Source organism: Grus americana, chromosome 1 (genome assembly GCF_028858705.1).
Source record: "Grus americana isolate bGruAme1 chromosome 1, bGruAme1.mat, whole genome shotgun sequence".
Lineage (NCBI taxonomy): Eukaryota > Metazoa > Chordata > Aves > Gruiformes > Gruidae > Grus > Grus americana.
The window spans coordinates 64854478-64880021 of NC_072852.1; the positions used below are offsets into that span (position 1 = coordinate 64854478).

At 43.7% G+C, this 25544-nt stretch overlaps 1 protein-coding gene across 1 annotated transcript in view; it reads left to right on the plus strand.

Annotated features, from left to right (window-relative positions):
• The first annotated feature begins 13489 nt into the window (after positions 1-13489).
• The window catches only part of TMEM178B (transmembrane protein 178B), a 222340-nt gene continuing 210285 nt past the window's right edge, over positions 13490-25544 (plus strand). The window contains exon 1 of the mRNA XM_054841463.1: positions 13490-15665. Coding sequence (XP_054697438.1) covers positions 15284-15665 — 382 coding nt within the window. The 5' untranslated portion in view covers positions 13490-15283. The remainder of the gene's footprint in view (positions 15666-25544) is intronic.

Below are 25544 nucleotides of genomic sequence, written 5' to 3' on the forward strand. Positions count from 1 at the left end.
TAGGGTTAATTGGGACAAGTTACTGTCTCAGCATCTCTAAAATAATGATGGTGGTTTAATATGTACTGTTACCGTCTCACATCTTCAAATACCTTTATTTGTTTAAAAGGATTGTGGAAAAATATTTTAATATTCCAATTTGGTAAATCATCCTGCCTGTTTCAGTAATTAAATCAGTTTGATCTCATTTGTCTTCATCAATGAAAATAATCCAATTCTTCTTGCATGTTACCTAAACTCAGAAATTTGGTGTATAGACCACTGAAAAACATCTTCCTGTTTCCCTCAAGCTATTGATTTACCTAAAAATGGACCGAATAGTGTGGTTCTGGTTCCATTTCTGTTCCAGCAGCAATATCAGCCTGGTGTCCGACTGTCTAAAGTTACTGTGCTGAGTTTCAGACCAGAGATATTTAGTGGATTAGGCTGATGTGAGAACTATGGCTGTTCCTGATCAGGGCAGCAGGCAAGCTGACTTCCTTTTTTGTAGTCATACACCACAGCTCTGGATCAGTAGGAAGGAGTCACCGTACAGAGATTTTCTCTTCCAGGACGCAGTGTTGTTGCCTACATTTTGCAGGCATACAAATGTATAACTCCATGCCCGTGAGGAGCTCCAGCATGGCTTTTTTGGTGTGGTGGAAGCACACGTATATGAACAGGTCTGCATTAGTGCATTTCTTCTGCTGCTTTCCCTCCCAAATCAGTTGTTTCTCCTGTCAGCCATGCAATAACATGCAAATACTAAATCTGAGGTCAGGAATGAAGTAAAAACGAGCGCTCACAAGAGTGCATTTTTGTTATTATATCACTCTTACGGCTGCTGTTATGAGGGTAATTGCTTGCAAAGCACTCAGCCAGGGTTAGCGTGTTAGCCAGGAAGGCAGAGTACAGACACTCAGGAAGGAATGTCAAGGTCACAACAGTCAACAAAGTGACAGTTCAACGCATCTGCATATTTGCAGAGGTGGAGCATGGTCTGTTTTGCAACCCTGTAGCCATAAATGGTCTTGTGCACCTCATCTGAGGGACTCTGTGTCTCCCTAGATTCTGCCGGGGAGTTTAAGCTCACTGGGTGACGTGTTTCACTGTGGAGGACATTGTCCAAATCACCCTCCCTGAGGTGATGCCTGCCATGAGAACAGGTTAGAGAGGCCAGTCACCTTTCTGGCTGCCTAGCGGTGCTGTAGCACGCATCCCCAGGAATAATTACCGTCAGCGGTGTACGGGGTGGCTGCACGCCTGTTTTAGCTGCTGGTGCTTAACATTCAGGATGATGGATGGCTGAACTGCTGTCCAAGCTCCTCAGTATTGTGCCTCTAGTCACAGAAGGTATTTTTTTGCTTAATTTTTTAGTTATCACTGTGGGGAGGCGACAGAAGTGGAAGACACTAATATCCCACTCCATCATCCCTGCGAAGCTCATCCACGTTGATGGTAGTGTGGAATGATGAGGTAGTTATGGAGATGGGGTGCACAAGAGCTAGACCTCCAGTTACTGAAGCTGGTGGTATCTAGACTGCTGTGCAAAGCCACCTGTCTAATCAGACCAATGCAATACTATTTATGTAGTGCTGTAAATGTGCGTGGAGTCTTTTGGACACATAAAATGAACATACTCAGTCTGAGGTTTTCACAGTCCAAATTAGACTTGACACGCTAAGAGATCACAATAACAGGGAATGGAAGGAAGCAGCAGAGGCTGACAACAGGAACGGCCTTGTGATGAGCTGAATTCTGTGGACGTGTTGTTAGATCCTCCTGAGCTTTTTGTTCTAAACAGAGCAAAGTGTTTGGACCTGTCAGCAATTATTTAGAAGAAAATCAGTGGCAGATGGGTGAGTGAAAAAGGTAAAATGCTAGAAAGGAGTTAAGGGCGTGTGAGTTGACGTGGAAACAACATGGGCATTCTCTGCATGGGGACTGTTGTGAAAGAAAGAGATCAAGGGAGTGAAGAAACACGCATGGAGCACATGCAGAGCAGCAAAAAAAAAAAAAAAGGGAGGGGGGAAGAGACCTCATGATATAGTACAGGGAAGATCTTTTTACAAAGAGTTGGCAGTAATCTGATCTGGAATTATTTTATGTGATCAATAGTGATCTGGGATTACTTATCTGGTTAATTCTTCTTGTGTATGTATTTTAGTTATAACTGAATGTTGAATAGCCCTAAGGTGGGTTTTTGACAAAAAAGCAACTCTTTAGCCAGTGTGAGTTTGTTCTGAGAAGGCAAAAGTATATACCCAGAAAGAAAAAAAAAAGATCAGGATGCCAGTTTGCTCATTGGTGCTTGTTTATTGTCACTTAGGAAGAAAGAAGAGTCTGAACTTGTTTCATTTGATCTTGGAAATGAGTCATTTGAGTTGTTCCTGTATGACACAGTAATCGACTTCACTCCTAAGTCTTATGCTTAGAACTATCATCTCATGCTGTAAGATGATCTCTAACATTTTCTTGTTATAAATATTGATATGAGGGAACAAGATTGTCTTCATCTGAGTCATGTAGAAGGACCCTCTGAGCATTTGGTAAAATTGCATTGGCTACATCTGTGTTTAGAATACATTTGTTATTCACTTTTTATGCGATCATGATTAATTAGTGAACTTCAACTGTATTTTGTTGCACACAGATTCTCGCTGAGCCATGGAGACGTCTAGCAGTGCAAATCCCTCTGGGGAGAATGTGTTGTATTAAGAGACTGACAGACTTTGGGTGGGCATTTGAAGGATATTTTGACTTTAAAATCACTCATCAAACTAATGCCACAGAGTGAAATCTACAAAGATGCAGCTCTTAAATACTGCAGCTCCAGCTGTCTAACACTGGAAACACTTGGGAGGGAGACGCAGCATAAGAGAAAAATAGAAATTATTTTTCAAAGCCAGTTGGCATCTTGAGCTTATTGCTTTCCCGGAGAGCCGGGCTGCTGAGGCAGCCTTCTTGGCTCCTGAGGAAAGAGAGCAAGTGCTCTTCCTCTCTCTCGCGATGCCCTCGGACTGATGCCTGAAATGGTATTGACAGTTCTTAAGAAGAACTGTAGCATGTCCATTTGGAATGGCAGACGAGTTGTTCAGCATAGCAGGGGGTGCATGAAGCTGAACAGGCAAGTGAGGAGAGGATGCTGTAGATCTTCACACATCTACATGCTTGTCATTTAGACTGACTAATTTGTAGTTCAACAATATGTCAGAAGAAATGATCAGTGATTTAAATGAAGTACTTAAGGCTGAAGAGAAGAAATATTTCTTAGTGGTTAGATCAAGGGACTGGGAATGAGAATTGTTGAATCTTGGTTTTTTCGTAGCTCCATTACTAACTCACTGGATGACCTTAAGCAAGTTAATTAACCTATCTGCCATTTCATCCCTCTGTAAACTGGGGATAATAATGTCCGCTTCAGAAATGGGTTGTGAAGAATAATTGATAGAAAATGCTTCAGCTTCTCCTAGTGAAAAACATACTACAGAATTAAAGTATTATTGTTACTTTACCAACAACACGCACATAAAACTTTTAAAAGCAACAGTAGCAAAGACGCATTTTTCTTGGCTGGAACAAAGTATTGCAGGGGGGGAGGAAAAAAAGAAAAAATATTAAAAAGACAAAGTCAGCTGAAAAGAGAAGAAATAATGGAGACATCTGGCTCACTGCTGATAAAAGCTCTTGTAGTTTCTCTTCCATCATTCCTTGCAGAACTCATCTGAAAGGACATCCACCAAGGTTTTCAAACGGGGTCAAAAGAGCTGTCCATCTTTAAGTCTGTTTGACCAAGTGTGAAAATGAAGGACGAATAAAAATGTTCCAGCAATAAAATTTTCAGGAAGACATCAATCTCTTAAACAGAAAATCCAAGGAGATTGGTTGGGTCTGTTTGAGTTCACATTTCTGTTTCTGCATGCTGAACTCTTGTCAAGATGCTGTCTTGCATCTAGACCTCTTGGGTTTGTGAGCTGTTGGGTCCCCTGAGTTTTGGCAGAGTTTGATATTGTATATCCCTGTTGACCTCTATGGTGCATTCCAATGGAGATTTCTCTCCATGTTTTCCTGGTTTAGGTCCCTTCTTGTCTTTGGGAATCTTGACCAATGCTGACCACAGGATACATCGTTAGGTCTTTGGGCGCACTCTAGATGCCCTCTCTCAGTCTGCCTCTGTTTGCAAGTCAGCAGGTTTTCCAAGATCTGGCCGGAATCCCAGGTACCCAGTCATGTCCGTAGCACTCCTTGTAGACCTAAACATCATTGATCAGCCTTTCCCCCTTCCGTAGCCTTTTGGAGGCAAAGTCATGGAAACAGATAATTTTTTTGGTTTAGTTTGGAGTTCTTCAGTCCTGGTGGGTGACACGAAGCTGCCGTTTATTATATCAGGTTAGCCCCAGGATACACACAGCAACCTTGCACAGCACTAGTAACCAGCATTGCTCTTTGCTTCAGAATTTGTCTAGAGAAACATCATCAATCTTGCATGCACTTCCCAGCCTCAGTTTCTTCAGCCTGTTGGAGCATTCTTCTGTCTGGCAGGCGGGTTTTGGAGGGTATTCAGGATCTTTCTTCTTGCAGCTTGTGCTTGTCTTTTGAACTGCAAATGGTTTTTTTTTTTTCTGACCTTGCCAGTACCCAGGCTGAACGAGCCCTGCTCCTACACGTGCTCCTTCTTCAAATTTTATGGCTGTGAGTCCCAAATTTCCTTTTTTCCATTTTTGTCCTGGGGAGATTTTGTTCCTTAGTCCATTTCTTTGGAAACAATCAAAAGAATTAGCTTCTTGCAGGCCAGTCTCTTTAACATACCTGTTGGGCAATCAGAGTAGGGTCATTAAGGCTTAGAGCTCTCCATTGTTTCTTGTTTGGTGGATGCTTACCTGAGGCCTTTACAGCAAAGGAGAATAAGTGCATGTCTTTCACGGCACAGCAGTTCTCACTGGAACAACTTCAGAGTATGAGCCATAATGACTATGTTGCAGGTGACTAAATACCCCAAATAATTGTCAAAACCATATCAAACTCCTCATTTTGCCCTGCCGTGGTGGGTAGTCTGCACAAACTACTCTTTAGAGGCTTCAGACCTTTTGTTGTCAGTTGCTTGCCCTAAGTGGTTGAGGCTGGGTCCTGCTCTATGAATGGCCCTGCTGTGTTCAGTGCTAACACAGTAATCAAAGCAGGGCTGAGTTTGTTGCCATGGTCTTAGAGATGTCCTCCTGCTGAGCTGTTGTTACACTGAGCTTCCTGGAAGTGCTGGAGATGCCTTGGAGTGCTCTTCTTCCATCAGTTCAGCAGACAAGCAGCTAACTGCTACTGAGCTTTGAAATCCCACTGTGTCCAGCCTGGCTGGAGCGGCCCCAGTCTGCCCTAGTAATGGGTCAGTTCTGCTCTGAACAGAAAACGGCAACAAGGGCCTGTGCCTGCGGAACTGAGCTTTCCACGAGGTCTTCACAATCGTAGCTGCTGCTGCCAGCATGCAAGTGACTGGCAAATGGTCAGCTACTGCGTGGGGTCTCCAATCATAAATCCTCTGGAATAGAGGACTGGCAGAGCTCACTCTGGCCCTAAGTCAGATGTGTGGGGAGGAAAGCAAATCACTGTCCTGGCTGGACACTCCAAACAGGCATTTCCCTCAAACACGTTGTATGTACAGAGTTTGCATCCATTCACTGCACTGTAATCATCTACATTGTTGCTGTAAAGCACTTTGAGAAGCCCAGCTTCAGAAAGGTGCTCTAGAAGAGAGGCATCGAGCTGTAGGTCTCTGCAAATGCCTCATTTGGTGTATCACATTTAGTAGTATAATATATTGGATTGCTATTTCCAATGAAAAATAACAATGGCATGTGAAACTAACTGCTGTTGTGATTTCAACTGAGTGTTGACAGAAGAAGAATAGTCCTTAAGGAGCTGCTGCCATCTCTTAGAAAATGAGCACTGGTAGCAATTCTGCTGAAATGTATAGATTTTCTTTCCTCCTCTTTCCTTTATTCTTCGTTAAGACTAACAAACCAATGGCAATTGCTTGGAAACTAGGGCTTCTTGCTTAGGCATTCATCTCTTCCTGCTGCATGTTTCCCACCTGGAGCTCTAATCCTCTCTTTGTGATCTAATCAATTCCTCAACAACCCATTGCGATACCACGGTGCTAAAGTTTCATGTGGGGAAATGAACTGCACAAATGAATGAACTCTGAAGAACCAAATACTTCATTTTCATGCAAATATGGATGGTGATAATAAATGAGGAGAGGTAAATGAAAAACTGTTGAAGATAGCAGCATACTTCTGTCTAAATAGAGAGTTTATCATCCTAGATGTCAGCTGCTTTTACAGAGACACACAATGTGTGTGTATATACATTTTTTGATTTTTTGATTTTAAATGGATCTACTCTGCTAGGACTTCACAGCCAAATGAAATACATGAAGATTGAGGTCTGTCTTCTGAGTCATGTTCCAAAATTGAATGTTTTTAGAGAATATAGTTTTTCTAAGCAGGTGCTATTTTTGGTTTTGCTTACTGGTTTTCTTTCCAGTCCCTTCTGTGATAATTTCTTATGATCTATGAATTCTGATTTTTAACTAATTCTTGTTCTTCTTTTGTGACTAAAAGAAGCAACAAATTGAATTGGCAGCTGGGAGCCAATCGCAGATGTGATACATTTATTACCAAAGGCTGTGTTATTGGTCTACAAAGATTGTGGCTCTGTCTTTCAGTGGATTAGTTCACAAAACACTGCTAATTGATAGAATCGATGTCCAGAAGTCTCTCTGGGAATAAACAATGGGTTCTGAAATCTGCCAGAAGCTTAGGGAAGGTCATGCAGTGTGACTTAGCACGTCAAGCAAACTAACTACTACAGATGGACCCTCATATAAGACTGCCTATATAAACTAAATATTGGTGCACTATAGCCAAATCAGAATTATTCCGGCTTTAAAATATTGAAGATCAACGTGTTAGATGTAGCTTTAAGAATAAAAGTCACTTCATACAAAATATGCTTATTACTGGCAGCCAGAAGTCTGAGTTTTTGCTCTGAGTCACTACTCTTTGGCCCTAATATCTCATCTCTGCCATCCTGGATTCTTCTTGCTATTTCTATAAAAGTCGCAAGATCTATGAATTTTAATGAGAAGTAATATCTCCTGTTTTCAGCTGAGCCCGATGATGGTGATGTCAGAGACCCATCTTCCTTTCGTAGCTGGCTTTAGGCAGCAAGTGACCTTGCTCTAGAACTCCTGCATTCAGAGCAATGTCACCTTCATCACTGCAGCAGGCAATGGGTTTCTCCTGCAGCAGGATTTAGGGTAGGAGGCTGGGCTTGACATATCCATAAGGTAAATTGGGGGAAGGGGGGGTGGCTTGAATGGAGCAGTAGTCCTCTTAGCAAGGCATTTGGGGAAACAGGTCTGCAGGACAGAGTTCATGTGAAACCTAGTCCAACTCAGAGGAGAAGAAGCTGTAGAATACGAAGATGTTGACTGCCAAGTTGGCAAGATAGTAAGCAGGAGGCATAACGGAGTGGCTGCTGTGATCACAGAGTGCACCGGAGTGAAGCTGAATCTCTGTTGCGAAAGCAAGGTCTGAGATGTGTTTTCTGTTGTAGGGAGATGAACATGAAATAGCCCTGAGGGCTAAAGATTGTATGTGTGCTTTGGCTGAGTTGTCTTCTAGCTCAGCAGAACTCCTACTATCAACAAAGACTGACTTATACATGTGCGACTTAGGCCTTTTCTTTTTCTTAAATATTGTCTTGATGCTCCTCTGACATTGCAAGAGCTTGAGTGTTTACTCAGGACTCAATGGAGGGACAAGGCTGGCTTTCCCGAGTCTCTTTAGTGCTCACCTGTGAGTGTGGGACACATTTAGATCCTACCACCTGGCTGAAAAAGATAAAACTCGTGGCAACACCTTTAAAGGTGGAGTGATAGGTTCCAAGTTATTCTGCAGTTTACCACAGCGCCCATGAACACTCAGTCTCAAGAGATGGTGCAGGGACAATGTCTTCAGTTGACTAGGTCTGCCTGCCAGGCCTTATTTTCAGTAGCTTATAGCTTTGCTAAACTCCTTGGGCTGACATTTTCCAAGCATGATGTCCGCATTGGGCGGTTTGGGGGAAAGTTTAATTATAATTTACTTTAAAAAAGTTCATCCTTGTTTTGCCTGAGCTTAAAACTATTTTTGGAGATATTCGGATGAGCAGCAGTGGTTATCATACGTAGTTAGCTGTGTCCACAGTGTAGCCTTAGGTTGACGGTGATGTGGTTTTGACAGTTGACAGCTAAACAATAAAGAGTAAGTTTTCACAGGAGGAAGCAATTTTAGTGGAAAGCTCCCAGTCATTTTTTTTTGTCTTTGGAAAAACAACATTATACTGTGGTTCTTTTTAGTTGGGTACTGTCTTTTACCCGTCTCTGTGTGAGGCCATTTAGTGTTGGCCATTCCTTCAGCTTTATTGAAAAAGATGATATAGGACTGCTCACCTACATGTCTTCCCGCTTTCTGCCCAGCAATTCATTTTGCTTCCTCCCAAAACAAATCTGTTCCTTTGATGCTACACTGCATTCTGCTCCTGACCTCCCTGATTAATTCTGTCTCAGCTCACACGTGCTTCTCCTGTTCGTCGCAACTTCAGGTCACTAAATCAAGACTCTAAGGAAACACCAGAACAAAAATTGTCCGTGACTTGCCATTCACTTTTGCCTTGTGCTCATGAAGTAAGATACATGGTCAGATCCTACTTTCTACACAAACTCAGTTTCCATTTGTGGATGAACTAGGACTCTGCAGCGCTGAGACGGTGGCTGTTTGGTGAAGAGTTTGGAGGCTGTGTAGTGAGCCTAGCAGAGAAATACAGGTAGGAAAAATCATGGTCACATGGTTAAGGCAATTGGATTGAAATTGAAAATTGGATTTTATTTCACCTTTTGCAAGAGTTGCTACTATGAAGCTGAGTCAAATAAATTCCATTCTTCCCAACTACTGTCCGTGTGGTCCCCATTTTCTGTGTATCTGCTTTCAGTCACCCATGAACTAATTTGTAGAAATACTGCCTGCTGTGTCTAGAGCCAAGGTGACTGGGAGCTGTTCTTTGAGGAAGGCAAGTGCTAAGCACCCTGAAAGTTTTGGTTCTAAGCTTCTTTAATTGAGCACCCAAAATACAATGACATGTTTGAAAATATTGGCTTTTATCTCTGTTCCTCAGTAGGGAGCTCTGAAGATAAATTCATTGATGTTCGTAAAAAAACCCTCTCAAACACTACAATGAGAACACCATTATAGAAAAGCCCATGAGGAAATTAATCATTCTGTATTCAATGCAAGATCTGGATGCTCTGCAGTAAAGAGTACATGCACCACACATTGGATGATAAGCACAGGAGAAAATTTGAATACCCTTCATTAAGTGAGCAACATCCATCCTTTGCGCTGAAAAAGGCAGGAGACCCATGGAAACAAAAATCATGTAATTAAAGATTGTATCATAATGTGTTTACATGAAGGGTGAATTAATGTTGCATGGGGGATCTTAAATCTGGCATTCACTAGCTTGCTTAACTTTGCAATCCAAATGTTTTCTTTTTTTAGAGCACAACAAATCCCTTTTGGGAATTGGCATGGCGGAGGGCAGAAGACATCCAGCTAGGTGCTAGTGTGCGCAGTCAGATACTAGTGTGTGCACAGCTAGAGCCCAGTGTGTACATAGCTGTCTGCCTGATCTCTGTGTGTGCGAGTGTGTGTGTGGGGGTAGTTCGTGTTTATGCAGCTGGCTGGTGTTTCTCTCTGAAAATGCCTTTATTAAAAAAAGATACTAGAAGGAGCATTAACAACTGATTTAGATGCCCGGGGTTTAGATGACAAACTTTTATGTGGTGTTTCATGGTCCAGATCTTCCTTTATAGAGCCTCTGAGTCACCTGAACACCCCAAAATCTGTTTGACTGATGGGTCAAGTGTTTGTGGGAGTTATCACAAGATGCTTCTATGGGGTAGGCAGCATCTTTTATGTCTGTGTTAGTAGAAGGGCTGGCACGCTGAGGATTCACCCACACCAGTATCCAAGGTGCATTGGAACGATAAAAAATATTAGTAGATATAATTTGTTATATCTGTGTTTGGTTTGATTACTGTCTTGTATTTGAAATCGTGTAATTAGAGCAGCAAACTGCCTCCAGAGTCGGTGCTACTCCAAGTAATGCAACCCTAGTACGAGTTGCTTTGGCTTCAGTAGGTGGTTCATTACCAAGAATGAAGGCTGGAGCCTGTGTAAAGTAAACACCACCTCTTGGGAAATGAAGATCACAAAGAGAGAAGGGAAGTACTGAGGATCCTCTCTCCCTGTTGAATAACCGAGTTAGCGGCACAGATCCCTAGAAATGGGAAGTTCATCGACTTGCTCAGTCCCCTCCCCCACTAGATGGCACTGAACTCTTTTTCTTTAAAAGAAAAAAAAAAAAAGAAGAGGAAGAAGAAAAATATGGTGGAGGTCATTTTGATGTAAAAAAAAAAAATCTCAAAGACAAGCAAATTGCAATTGGTTGTCCATTAACTCTGCCCTTCCCCCCCTTCTAACCCAGCACCCCGCCTGCATGCGGGCGCTCTCTTTGCTTTGGGGTCTGAAGCTTTCTTGGAAGGCGGTGGGCGATGGTAGCTGGAGGATGCTAAGGAAAGCGGAAACAACCCCGGGAGGGAACGGAGAGGAGACTGGCCCTATCTGTAAGATAAGATCTGCGGTGAGGTCTAGCAGGCAGCGCACAGGGCTTGTCACAAGGAATTTGCTCTGAACAGGCTCGCCGGGCTCCGCTTCTCTGTCCCATGCCTTCAGACATTTTTCCTGTGCACCCATGTGCTTTAGCTTTCCCTCTGGATCACTGAAATCGTTACCTGCAGAAAGGAAAGCCTCAGCTTTCAATCCTTTACTAAAACTGCAATTTCAGTCCCAATTCATTCAAGACCAATGAATTACCTGCCTTTGCCAAGATGCCCTTAATTCCCTGTAGGGAGCGGTTCCCACATCGCGTGCCCAAGTGTGCGTGGATTATTTTTTTTTTAAAATGCCTTCCTCCCAGCTTACATTCGTCTGAAGATCGACAAGGATTGTTTTTTTCCCCCCTGTGGTGAGGCGGGGGTGGGGTGGGAGGAAGAGAATTTAATAATGGTCTGTTTGTGCTGGGAAGGGGCTGTCTATAATAATCCCGGGAAGAGACAGAGGAAAGGTTCCTAATGCCTGCAGCAAACAATATTCTGCCCCTCCTGAAAAGAAGGGGATAATGGTGATGAGGAAGAGAAATGTTTAATTCTATGAGTTAAAGTGGAGCTCTGAAATCCAACACTTTCTCCTAAATTTATATATTTAAGGTGACTTGCAGGAGGATATAGATTGCCATCTGATAAAGCTACAAATGCAAGCAAAAAAAAAAAAAAAGCATAGAAACTGCCACTGAAATGCCTTTTCAGAGAAAAAGATAAAACCTGGAACTGCATGCCAATTTTTTGGCTTTCAAACCCATGTTTAAGAATGGGAAGAGGGAAGAAGTCTGGCTTCTCCAGGTACCAAAGTCCCCCTACCCCAAACTCTCTTACTGCCCCGGAGTGTGGTGGAAAAACCTGGCATCTGGACCTACCTGGGTCCAACCAAATCTTGGCTTTTTGGACTGTAATCCCAATGTTTAACTATAAAAGAAATGTAGGTATGATTATGCTATACTATTTTCCTGTCCCCTAATGTATCTTTGGCCAATATCACGAGAAAAACAGGTCTAGTAGCTGGATCCTCCATTTCGCTCTTACCCTCAGTCTTCCAGTTCTGTCTAAACTGGAAGTTTAGAAAAAAACCCAAAACAACCCAGTTCTGTCTTCCAGTTCAGTCTAAATAGAGAATAAATGTAGCAGGCTCTCATGCTTAAATCAAAAATCCTATCGGCCAAAAAACCATGTTTGGTAAAATTAGGCTTGTTCTCTGTTCTCATCCTCCAGCTTGGGACTTGATCCTAAAAATTCACAAAGAAGCCCAGGTGCACTCTCATCTCTGGGTGGATGCAATACAAGAAACCCATTTGCTGTCTTCTTATAGGAGCCAGCAGCTTTTTGACCATAAACCTCTACATTTTCTCTCTGAACAGACAAGAAGTATGGCTGCTCCAAGCACACTATAAAATTTAATTATTTTTATGTACTGACATGGGGTTGCTTGAAAAATCCAGTTATAGAAGTGGATCCACCTGTGCTTAACTATTTTTAAAAAAACCCTTAGATCCTTAAATATTTGCCTTTGTTATGAACAGCAAAGGGAAGTTACTGCTAAAACCCCCCTTATACTAGTGCCTTGTTTCAATAAAACGATTAACTTTATCTAGAGCTTTCCAGATATAGTTGATATTCATAACATAACATTGAAGGTTCGCAGCAGAGGTGTTTCAGCGGATGCAGATGATTGCAATATCTGTGGTCTGGATGATCAACTTTGCGAGTTTTGTAATCACGCGAAGGGTTGGACAATACAGTACATTGTAAACCAAGAAAGGTTTAATGGAAGAGATGTCCTTCCACAGCTGAAAATCCCAGCTGACTTGGGACCTGGTTTTGCCGGGTAAAATGGAAGGAGACATCTTGCCTTCTGTGATGATACAGTTTAGTTTGGGGCCAAAACCTGGTGGGATCCAGCCATGTGGTTTTTTCTGATGCAGCTGTATTCCACAAGAAAAACCAGGTATGTATTTCTGATACACAAAGAGCTACTATGTCCCTCCTCTGCTCTGCCCGCTGGAGCAAGTACAATTTGTGTGGCTAGGGTTAAAAGCCAGCAAAATCCCAGTACTCCCCTCTTGGGACCAAGGGCTATCACCAACCCAGGGGCTCCAATAAAAGCTGTGCTTATTTTCTATTCAGATGATCCAGCTTGGGCTTCAGGGGCCAAAAGCTGGTAGGATCCAGCGTAGATGTAAATTTTTGCGGCACTCACTCCTGGAGAGGCATCGGTCTGTGGACTTTTTAGTGCAGTAGGAGCGACCGTATTGTTTGCTGTTCGTGCTGTGGAGTCATTGATGTCTAGGAGCCAAATATTGGATGGGGCTACCTAGGTCCCTCTGCCAGCTCCAGGACGCCGTGGTACTCACAGACCAGGATGTGCCAGGATCCAGAGCTTTTTGATGCAAGGGAAATGACTGTGCTTATTTCCTTTTTAAACAGTACGCTTCAGAGTCTGGAGGCCTCAGGTTTCTGGATCACACAGAATCCAGGTCTTGAATCCAGGGTTTTTTCAAGCTCATGCTTTGTGTTATGTAGTAGGTTGGGATTTTTTTTGGTGCAGTAAGAACACCTCCGCTTGTCTTGGATTTGGTTGACACAATGCAAGGGCTTGTGACCAAGAATGAGCAGGATCCAGTTAAATCCAGGTTTTACATTTTCCCCTCTTAAGAAAGTAAGGCTTCGACATTTCCTGCCTGGGAAGTGGTGCAGTTTATCTTTAAGGAGGCTAGAGAAATAAGAAATGAGTCTCACGTTGCATGGGTGACATCACTGGCTTTTGGCTCAGCGCTCTGTATTCTCTGTCTCTAGGCTTTAGCCAAGGCTGCAGGGCTCGGTGTTTGAACAAGGAAAGATTCCCAGGTGTACAGAAGATTGGATTCGCTCTTATTTGGGTTAAAAACGGTAAAATGAGATTTCTAAAGCTTGGGGACTCCAGCTCGCCTTCTGTTGTACTTGATCTCTACAAGATGGGTGAGTTATTCCCATTAGAGAGAAAGGGACTGGAAATTTAAGGAGAAAAAAAAAATATGTCTGAATATATAGCTGCTGATGCTGGGGATACGATTCGTATGAAGCTGCTGAGCTAAAAATCTCAGCTCCGACGTGGAGATCGGGCCATATGGCAGAGAAATGATGCAGACCGAAAGCTGTTGACAACAGTTAGGGGCTGCTTTCCTCTCCCCGTGTAAGGTGTGTAGCGTTGTGTGCGTGTCCCCCACCCTCCCCGGTTTGTTTTGGTTTGATTTCCCCCGACCTCCCTCCCCTCCCCATTCCTTCGCATCCTTGCAGCCAGCCGTAGCCCTGCCTGCCTGCCTTCATCTTGCAGATGGCTAACGTGCCGCCGTGTTAGGAAAACTGTGCACAACACATCCCAGCGCCGGGGACGAAGGAAGCTTTTCAGATACCAGCGGAAAGGGGGGAGCGTGTGTGTGTGTGTGTGTGCGTGCGTGCGTGTCTGTGTGTGTGTGTGTGTAGAAAAACGATGCCGGGGCCGAGGACTGCTTCCAGCGCTGCTTAGCGGGAGGTGCGCGGTCGGCGGCGGGTCCTGCCGGGGCTGCGGCTGCCCCCGCCGCCTCTCCCCGGCCCGGGAGCGGAGAAGCTGCCGCGCTCGCCGGGAGAGCCGAAGCGCTGCTGGGGCGCTCCAGGGAAAGGGATCGTGGCGTTACGCTGCCTGCTGGATGACAGCGCAGACGACAAAAGCAGGCGAGTGAATGGCAAGGCTGGCAGAGAGAAGCCGAGGTGTTTCCGAAGCCAAGGTGTCAGTGACTGTCAGCGAAGTCTGCTAAGGGAGAGACCTGTGCGTGCCTGCGTTTCCAGCTCCAGCCGGGGAGGTTATAGTCCAGCCATAGATTTAAAACAGCAGCAGCAGCAGCAGCAACAACAGATTGCTCCCCCCCTCTTGCTCCCTCCCCTTCGACCCCGCTTTAAACCCAAGCAAGCGACCGACGGTCCAGACGCTGATGCTCTTGCTGAGCCACTGACAAAGAAAAGGCAAGTCACTCGTCTCTCAGCCCGGGATAGCCAGCTGCTTGCGAGCGGGAGATGTCTAGCTGTTGAACTTTTCTGTCCTGTGATGATGCTGTGGTGAGCCTGCTGATCTGAAAGCCATCTCTTCTGGATTTCTGAGCTGGCCAGATTGAAAGAGATTAATGGACTGATCAAACAGCCGTAGCTTTCAGGTCTCTTCAGGGGGGATATATCGCTTCGGCCCCCATCGCTCGGGTGCTCGCGGCAAGGGGAGCAAGACATCATTGTATAGGTGGGTCGCTGGCTCGGTCCCGTTCGAGGTGGAAGGCTGCGTTTCTCCTCGCCAGGTCTCCTCCGCAAAGGAGAAGAGGCAGATGAGACTCCAGGACTGCCTCCAGGGCAGAACTTTGTAGCGCTCTCAGCATCCCTCCGCAGCGTGGATGTGAGCCACGGGAGTTAGGGATGTTTGAGGCGGTCCCTGCCAAGTGACACCTAGCAGCTGCTCCGGAGGTTTTTTGCGTGGTCTCACACTCAAGGGCTTTGCCTGTTGTGAAGATGTCCATGGTGTTTCTGTGAAGCTGAGGTATGGCTGCTGGAAGGTTACTGCTGTATGCTGGCCTCTCTCTAGCTCTGTGTGCCCTGGGCATGCTGGCTGTGGCAATCTGCTCTGACCATTGGTACGAAACTGATGCCAGGAAGCACAGAGAGAGGTGCAAGAGCATCACCACTAAGAGAAATGATCCTGGCTTCATTTATAACTCCAACAACAACCTGCCTCTCAGGGCCAGCAGGTCTAGGTTGGACCGCTGGGAAGGGAAGCTCCTCTTGGCAAGAAACAGGAGGCAGATCTTTGCTATGAGTGCAGTCGACGAGTGCAACAGACAGTACAACTCAACCAACATGGGGCTCTGGAGGAAATGCCACCGACAAGGATTCGACCAAGAGCTGGAGGAGCTGATTGCCAAAGGTAAGGGCTGTTTTTTTACCAAATGAACGTGCCAGGACCCCCTGAGCTGAGCAGAGGCTGAGCAGAGCCATTTGGGCTCACAGATGGGAGCTGGCGTCTCTAGCCAAGTACCTCTCCTTGCGATGGGTGAACTGGCCTGTCTGGGCATTGCTTCCCGAAGCGTTGCCAGGGCAGTTTCCCACGGGGTCTCTACTGCTGACGCGTGGGGTTTGGGAGCAAGAAGGCAGTGGGGGTGAGAGCAGACACACCCCAGAATGTCTCTCTCATCTCTCTGTCTCTCTAAGCTTAATATAGTCTGCCCATCACCATGGTTTCAGATTATTTTCCACATACAAATAAAAAGTATTAATAAAGCAGACATTGGATTTTTTTTTTAAATTTTGTTTGACCCTGATGACTCAGGCAAAGTCCATATTATTTTATTGGAGGCTACATATGTCTGTATTTCATCATTCCCTTACTGAATGCCCCATCAGTCCTGAATCACACCATTCGCAGTGCTCACTGTAGGCTTTTTCTATCCTCAAATGGAGAGTAAACAAAGAGAAATGCTAAAGAGCAGGAGGAAACCCAGCTTGTTGTTTACACTGAGCTATGTTTTGGAATATTTTCAATGTCTACAAAACATTAGATGAATTTATTAGGAGTGTTAGAAAGGAATCATTTTCTCTTGGGGTGGAGATTCATCTGTTTGCCTGTAGCATTTTTGTGCTATGTTTTTTCTTGTCTTTTGGTCCTTCTTCTTATTTTTTCCCCAAAGGTACCGGTTCAAGGTGATGGTCAGTTTGCCTCAAATGTTTCTTTGATCTGAAGTATAGGAAAGGGGAGATATGCATAAAACCCAGCTTAACCATCCTGTCTACAAACGATGCACGATTTTGCAGGATGATGAGGGTTTCAGTAAAGGATGACAGTATCTTTGCTACCCACAGCATGGTTACTCCATACAACAAAATAACATTTCCCTCCCATGGTTCTTCTGTTGCATTCAGATGATTCCCCAGCGGTTTATTTCCATCACAGTGAAAAATCATTGCTTCTTACACCATGCAATCTTTCAAAATACTTGTTTGCTAAGTGTGTTCTCTGTCCCAAACTCCCTTGATGGCCTACGTTAATTCCCTCTTCAGACATTGCAAGCCAAATTATTGCTTAAAGCTAATTATTCACGAGGGATATACTGTCACATGCCTTTGCCAATGTATACATTTTGTTCTGTATGTTTTTAAAGTGAGAGGTAGAGGTGAGTCGCACAGTATAGCCTTGCACTGAGACAGTACAAACAGGTGGTGTAGCGGGTACCTAGATCACTGGTTGGGATCCTGGCTGTGTCGCTAGCGACTCTGCATGTCTAGTTGCTATTTAACGACCTGTATGGAACGTATTGGTGGCTTCAGTCCCATTTGTAATGGACAAGTGAACATGTCCAAAACCTGCCAGCGTCCTGGCACCCTGCTGCTGCTTTCAGCGCCAAGGGAGGGATTCCTCTTCTCCGTCTAGGTGAGGGCGCGGACGTGCTGGGCTGGCTGCGGAGGGCCGGATCGCTCTGCTACGTGTGCTCACTGTGCCTGGGACATAAACAAAGAATTCAACCTTGACAGCAGGCAAACGTGTCACCAGAGCTCACCTTTGGCACATGGAGTTTCAGTTATTAGAGAGGTTTTTCATCTTGAAATAAGTGAGACTTGTTCCTCTTTCACTGCCCGCCTTGTCCTGGGTTCAGGAACATCCGTTTCTCCTGCCAGGAGCTGCTGAAATTGCCTGGCCCTGGGTTATGTGTGAAGGCAGCTCTGCTAAGTGTTAGCCACAGAGAAAATGTGGCAACTCTAGCCGAGGTGGTTATAAATGCAGGAGAAGATACTCTTCGAAAGATCCTGCTGTAATTTGTGTGTGTTCGCATGTGTGAATGAGTACGTGTGTGTAGTGAGCTAACTCTAAATATACAGCATTCAGCTGGTAGCAAGGGAATCCCGGGTTCAGGTATAACATGCGTTCCTGCACGCGGAGTCCTGGGCGTATGTGTCCGCAGATGGCCGGATAGCCACCTCGCAGAGGTGCTGCCCCAAGGTCAGAAATGCAAACTGTGCACCTATGGGAGGTACACGCAAATCACGGTGTGTGTCACTCCTTGCCTTTTTTAAAGGGTTTTTGATACACATTTAACAATCTTCATTGTACATTAGAGAAATCTTAAAGGAGGGAGACTCGTAACACTGAATAACCAACATTATAGTGTGTTTGATGGTCTTTCTGGAGTGAGGATCTACCTATACTATAACTCTGAGCCATGATGAAGTCACACACATTAGCACTAATGCCATAGCGTTCCTTTGGCACCTCCAGATTAAAACATAGAAAAGCAAGTATAATGGCAATTTGATAAAATAAAGTGTTTGACTTGCTCAGAAATAAAACTGGAGATATTACAGTATTGCTTGTCCACTTTATGTTTTGTTAGATCAAAAAGAACAAATGGATTTTACTCTCCCCTTACCAAAAAGTAATGCAAAAGAATAATCTGTTAAAAATCCTTGCGTGCTGAATTCACTGAATTAGAATGAATCAGCTCTACAGGGGTAGCTAACTAGTGTCCCTGTTCCCACCTAAGGCCAGATACTAGGCTGTTTGTTTAGGATCCTCAGCTATATGATGAAAGGAGAATAAGTACATTTGCCATCACTGTCCGGCGCGGAGGACAGCTGTGAGTTCAAAATGAGGCAGGTATTCTAGGTTTGTCCCGACAGCACCACCTTGCTTTTTCTAGCACGCCCTGTGCAGGTGTGAAGAGCTGCAGATGTTCTCTACCTGTAGTAATCAAATACCCTGACTGGGGTACGTATTCCTGCACGGAAGAAATCTCTCCCTCTATGAGCTCCAGGGCAACTACCATATGAAAGAGGATGTTATTGGTACATAGACCTTTTACTCTCTTTCCTCTGCCAGCTGTTAATTTAATCTAGCACACCTCTTCCGGAACTGGAAAAACTAATGCAGGTTCTGGCCCCAAATATTGCGTGTAATGCTATATGTAATTGAATGTAAATGCTATTAAGGGTTGGTGGTGTGGTGGGGTTTTTTGGTTTGGTGTTTTTTTTTTTTTTTTTCCAAGCTGGACAGGATCTAAGTGATCCATTAATTTTGAGACAGATCCTACATTTTTCCCTAGGCAAAACTTCCAGTTTTGAGAACGGTAGGTTTGTCTATCAAAGGGTAACAAAAAAAAAAGGTCATTAAGAGCCTAACTAGCTTTGCAAATACCCTGCAGTTATTCTGCTTATGAACTCTGCTGAAATTAATACAAGCTGTAGGCAATGGCTTGTGGCAGGATCAGGCCCTGTGGTACTTGGCAGTATTCTGATGCAGCGGTTTTATAAAACAGTTCTGTTTCTGAATAGGCTGGGTCACTTTTGTGATTCTATTCTGCATTTATTAGTTTTTACTTTCTGGCAAATAAATCAAAACCTTTATGTTGGATTTTGCTAGAATAGGCAATGAATTAAATCAGATTGTCACAAGTAAACATACTCAGGGAGGGGCAGGCAGACATGAGACCAAAGGCCTGAAGAATATTCTAAAGCTGCATCAAAATCAGGCAGTTCATTTGTTCTCTTTGTTATCATGAATGGGAAAAAAAATCAAACCAGAAACAACAGAAATTAGAGTCAATAAAGAAATTATTGGAGTTGAACGTGCAAACCCAGGGCCCAGTCTTGCTAACTTTTACTCACCTGAATAATCTTTATTCCTGTGAATAGGCTACTCGGACTGAGGGAAAGCACTCTGGTACAGAAGGACCAGTCAAAAATAAAGAGCTTAAAAACCTGGTCCTCTAATTCTGCCTTTGCATCTGATGAAGTGTTTTAGCATTTTGGGACCAGAGTTTCACTCCTGATCCCCAAAGCCTTGCAGAGTCAGGAAATGCTGGCTCTGGGTTTGTTGAGCACAACGCTCCAAGCTTCTTCCGATTCTCTGGTGTCTGCCCAGTCTCCTCCGTGAATTAAGCAGCCCTGTTGCTTACCGTCCTTTTGCATATAGTGTTCCCTGTATCCTATCATCAGATCCACCGTTCGCCTGTTTACCACTGAGTTTCTAGCAAAAGCGGCATTCCCTCACCCTACAAAAAATCCCAGTGAACTGGCCACCTCCAGCACTAAGCAAGCAGAGGTTTGAAATGCAGGTAAGTGTCCGTTCGTGGCTGGGAAAAGGCAGAGTTTATGTCCTGCTTCAGCAACCATCAGCTCACGACTCCTTGTACACGACTTGTTGTGACCCGGGAAAAAAAACTGGAAGCCACAGAGTCTGTCTGCATCCTACGGCAACGTTGCTCAGATGCTTTCCTGCGCTAGTCGGGAGGAAAACAAGAAAGGAAAAAAAGAAATTACATCATTTAATTATAAAGGTACAATAAAGTAGATGAAGAAGTTGCACAATAGCCAGAGACTGTTCCATTTAGACAATTACTACTCAGAGGACCTTTCATCTCGCTTTTGGAAGGCTGCCAGTTAAACCTGTTTGTATGGGGCTCTGCTGCCTGCCATTGGAATCCAATTCTATTAAAAAAAAAAAAAATTCACAATGACCTTATTATTTCAATCCCCCTTTTACCTTCCCTCTTCCCCCAAGATCCGTGGAAGTCATAGTAAATCCTATTTTTAAAACATTTTATTGCGAGTATACTTAGCCCATTGAAAAAAAGAAAGCAAGTAGTTCCTGTGCAGCCTACCTCCACCTCAAATAATATGCAAAATTTCTGGGATGAAAGCATTTTCTGTTTTGGTTTGTCAGATGCATGGCACACTGAGGAAGAAAGGCTTAACAAGACTACTCTGGCCGTCACTAGGGATTATTTATACACAATTGGAAAAGCCTGAAGAGATGCTACTTGCAGCTATCATCTCCAGGAGTAAAAAGATTTATTTCCGTAAAACCACTTACAATACCTTGCAATTCTGTAGATTTGACTTTTAAAATGCAATGGTTTTGCCAGGTAAATTAGGATAGCCATTTTTTCATGTCTCCTTCATACATCCAAGAACCCAAATGCTTTGTTTGAAATGTGTGTTTGAAATCCCAACTGTTCTCCAAATGCACTCATTATAGAAGGGACTTTATTGAAGTCTCGATTCTGATCCTAGTGAAGTCAATAGTAAATGTTTTATTGAACGTGGTGATGCAGCAAGTTCAAGCCTTTAGTGTTTCCTTTGAGGTTAAAATTGTCCCTGGATAGAAAGGCCAACGCAAGGTCTGTGCTCCCTTCTGTCACAGCGGAGTTCTGCTGGAGGGGTTCAGTGAAATTTAAGCAGCAGACAGCCTTTGAGTTGAATCTTCGGCTACCCGGGTATTTAGCCTTCGCCATGTTCAATGCCGTAATTGTTCTTAGTCTACTGATGCAGATTGGAAGTCAAATAACTGCACGTTTCTAAGATACAGCAAAGACATCCTCTTGTTCAGAGATTTTCTAAAATCATTTAATGGATGAAATCACTGGTGTTTCATGCATGTGAGTTCCAGGAGGATTCAGTCCGTTATATTTTAAATAAGCAATTTTAATATTTTAATTGCATCAAACTTAAATAGCAATTCATTAAAAAGTATCTTTACCGCAAGTAATGAGAACCTGACACATTCCTCTGACACATCTGAGATAATTAGTTTGATAATATATATCTGCTAAAAATACTAAGAACATATATGTAATTTAACAGAGCTGCAACTGTTTTTAATCATGCTGTTTTAAAGGGCAAATTTCAATCAAACTGTTGGCTTTCAAGCAAAATTGCCAGTGAAGACAAATGGAAATTTTGCCTGACTAAAAATGACAGGATCATGCCCTTCTCGAGAGGAACAGATATTTGCAGAGCTGCCCGCAGGACCGCATGCTTAATTCCTGTTCATTTAATTGAGCATCCAAATCCTTTTGAGACATCTCAACGTTTTTATCCTTTCTGCCCATTGCTTAATAACTTTTTTAAAAGTGTGGAGGAAAGATTTAATACGAGTGCAGATGTGTTCTGTTTTCTGTAAAAATAAAAATACTTATGATTATTTTATTTAAATGGAGATGAAACCATCTGAACTATTTTGTCATCTCCAGCAATAAAAATCCATATTAATATTGCTTTTTCTCATTGAAAAAGTCTTTCTGTGCACTCAGAATAACTGTTCAAGAGTGGAATGAGTTCATTAACTATTGCAGAGCCAGTAAATGAGGAAGAAGATTTTATGTTTTGCAGGTTCTGCAAAAATAATGACAATCATTTATAATGTAAGTTACTTAATGGCTTATTGCTAGCAAAGTGTTGCTGGAACCCTTGAGTACATAGTCACCTCTTTAAGAGCAAAAGAAAGAAACAAGATGGTGTTTCCTAGTTTTTAAGGTATAAATAAATAAAGAATGTGGATTCCGGAATCCAAGTGTCCTTAACAGACCATTCAGAATAGAATCCACTTCTTAAAAGAAAAGAATATAAACTAACATTTTTTCTCTGCAGGAGGGAAATCAGGCTATAAAAGGAAATTTCCCCATTTTCCTTCTCATAAAGCCTAATTCTTCCACAAATAAATATTCAGAACTGCCCAGCTGAGCCTGCTGAAATCATAATCCTTTGGAGATAACTACCAAAATAGACAGAGGAAAGGTAGTCCTGCAGTTGGGGCGGGGCTTACGAAGCCAAAATTCGGTCCAAGCTCCACCATAGTCTTTCTTCATGACTTGAGGCAAGTGACTTAATCTCTCGTACCTCAGCTCAGCAGCAGTATAATAGGGATTTCGTTCATTATTATTAATACCAGTTAGAGTTCTACCGTAGGATTTATGAGCCTTAATCATGGATCAGAAATCATGGATCAGAAAAATGTCCCTGTCCTTTTGACATGTTGCTGCACTTCAAATATTGGAGAATAATGCAGCCTTATGAGAGCGTACAAAGAGATGACAAGGTAATTATGTTCAGCATGACCGGTAGTGGTTTTAAAATACCAGCAGGCTGACCACATTTCTGTAAGTACCACGAAATGCGGGATTCCTAGAAGGGTTGTAAAGAAGGATAATGAATAAGAGGTGCAAATGTTTACAGGATGGTCTTCCAAAGACTGAGGGATGGCACCAGAAAAATCACGGGTCATGTCTGCTTGAAAAATTAATAAGTAGGTGATGGGGATTGACCTCTTTGGTTGACTGTAGGAAGAAGTTGACATTTCCTTAATGAAGACAAGTAGGTTACACTAATGAGATTGATATTGGGACAGCAGTCTACAGCTGCTAAGAGAAATGACGTGGTCAGAGTGATGTGTTAGGAAGATGATATTTCTAGCAGCATCCTGAATAGATACACGGAGGGCAAGATCACATTTGTAAAGGTCAGAAAAAGAAATATTGTAGTAATGAAGGCATGAGATAATGAGAGCCCGGATGGAGAAATAATATGCAAACCTTAGACATCCCCTGGATCTATGGATGTAGTGAGAGACATGAGATGAAGATGTCGCTCCAGTTGTTGACCAGAACAACAAGGAAAGCAATAGTGTTGGCTGTGATGATCAAGAGAGGAATTACTGAAGAGACCATATAGTAAAGAAGGGAGAACAACATTAGGAACTCTGTTTTAGCTATGATAAGGTCAGTTTGATATCTGTATGTCTGTGAGGGAGCATTAGAGGGACAAGTTTGTGTTAGAGGAGTGAATCTGAAAATTGCTGCATGGAGATGGTAGTGGAATCTATGTTTGTGGTAAAAATTACCAAGGAGTACAATACAGAAAGGGAAAAGCCCCATAAACATCCAGCAGAGCTGGGAGAAGAAGTGTCTTCTGGAGGACATGCAAAAGGAGCTGATTCAAAGGTGGTGCAACAGCAGTGAATAATGTCATGGTAGCTGAAGACAGACACTGTTTCTGGTTAAAACAGCACAGGAGACTACTGAAGGTAGCCGTCATGCTGCAGCAGATGAGAACAGAGTATTCAGACTATGCTGAAATTTGCCCAGTACGTGAAGTAGAGACTTTGGCAGCAGCAGTTGCAAGGCAGAGGAAGCTGCACTGAACTGGTGGGGGGGACTCCAGGCAGCGTTTGTACCTGGCGTATTCAGAGAGGTTGGTGATGAAAGGGAGGAGAGAAAAAGACATAGTATTTAGAAAGGAAAATAAATGTTTTAAGATAAAGAATGTTTTAAATTTAGAATATTTTAAGAGGAAAGAGATTGATTGGTACTTGTGTTATGAGAGTAAAGAGACAGAGGGGCGTGAGAGGTCAAGGAGAAGAGAGAATGAGAAGACAAGAACGGCCGTAAGGAAAGTCAGGAGATAGGATAAGACTGGCTCAGTGGCAAATAAGAGAAATGAAGTAAGAGAGCTGCATAGGAGGTTTTTCATCTGTGGGAGAGAAGAATGAGGAAGGAATTGTATGAGAGGAAGAGGAAACAGAAGGCAAAGCTACTGGAAGAGGAAGATCATAGTTTGACATTTTCTGCATGGAATAACTGGGTGAAATCCTGCGTAACAGCTGAAGTGGGGACTGGAGGAGGTGAGAGGGTCTGAGGAATGAGCCAAATGTGGCAAAGTGGTGACTATGACTGTGAGTCTGAGACTTAACTGAGCTGAGCTGGAGTAGTAAGTCTGGGAAGTGCGCAGAACTGAATGGGGGGACAATGCGTTTATAGTGGAGAAAGTTAGCCAGGCGGTGGGGTTCCCATTAGAGATGCTCTGCTGTGTGAGACATAGCAGAGAGCAACTGGTATGGCTCAGCTGGGATTTGGGATGGCAGGGCAGGAGCAGATAGGGGAATGCAGGGCAAAAAGGTCTATGAGTGGAAAAGTGCAGCATGGATAACATCAGCATGTGGAGAAAGGAAAGAAATGATAAAGAGGGTGATAAAAGACTGAGAGCAGGCAAGAAGTCCTTAATACTGATGATTTGAGGTGATGGGAAGGCCAAGCAAGCTTAGCGTGAAGGTGGTGGCCGATCGTTGTTGCAGAAAGGGTCCAGGGGATGGTCCAAGCAGTGAAGCAGGAGGACTGGGGGAGAGCACAGGGCCCAGTACGAAGCCCTGTCCTTTTGGTGACTGATGGGATCAAACAGGGTTGTAGACTGAACGGAGGAGACACTAAAACATAAAACGTAAGGGGCAGAGAGTTTTCTACCACTGACTCTCTTCTATAACTTGCCCTGCCTTCATGCTGTGAGTTAATGCTGTGTAACCTCACAGAGGTGTCAACATGGTTCTCCCCAGCAGAAGTCAGCGACTTTGTCCAATGCTTGGAACAACTGCGCTCCAGTCTCAGATTGAACCTCCAGTGCAGATAAACAAATATTAACTACAAATTCAGGATATTTTCCACAAAGTGAGGGGGATGGAGAAAGGTATTTACAGAGCTGAGGGGCTTTTATGGAAAAGGTCTTTTCAGCCTGTTGTACCCCCATCCCAGTGCTTCTGCACTTTAAAGCGCTGCAGTCTTTCAAATAAATGCCAGGCCAGCTAGGGAGTCCTGGGTCAGAAGCAACTGCTCAGACCCCATGCAATCAGGCACATGCCAGGTTCTGCTCTGCTGGGCTCATGGTCAGATTTCTCCTCCCTGAGTGGCCTGCTATTGTCTGTGCCCACGTCTGTTTCTGGCTCCAGTGGAGATGTAACCTTGGAACAAGCTGCAGTAGCCTAATGTGCTTTTGGGCTCCCAGAGAAGCCAGAAAACTGGCACTCACACCCCCTTAAAGTACAGCTGAGAGGATCTTCCCAGTATCCTCACCTGCTTTTTCTAGCCGCTCTACCTCTGTCATCCCCAGAGGGATTCTGCACTCGATGTTGAGAAGGAAATTATATGTCCCAAGCTGGGTGATTATCAGCATCTCTTGTCAGATGACAGGGAACGTGCTCAGACTCTGAAAC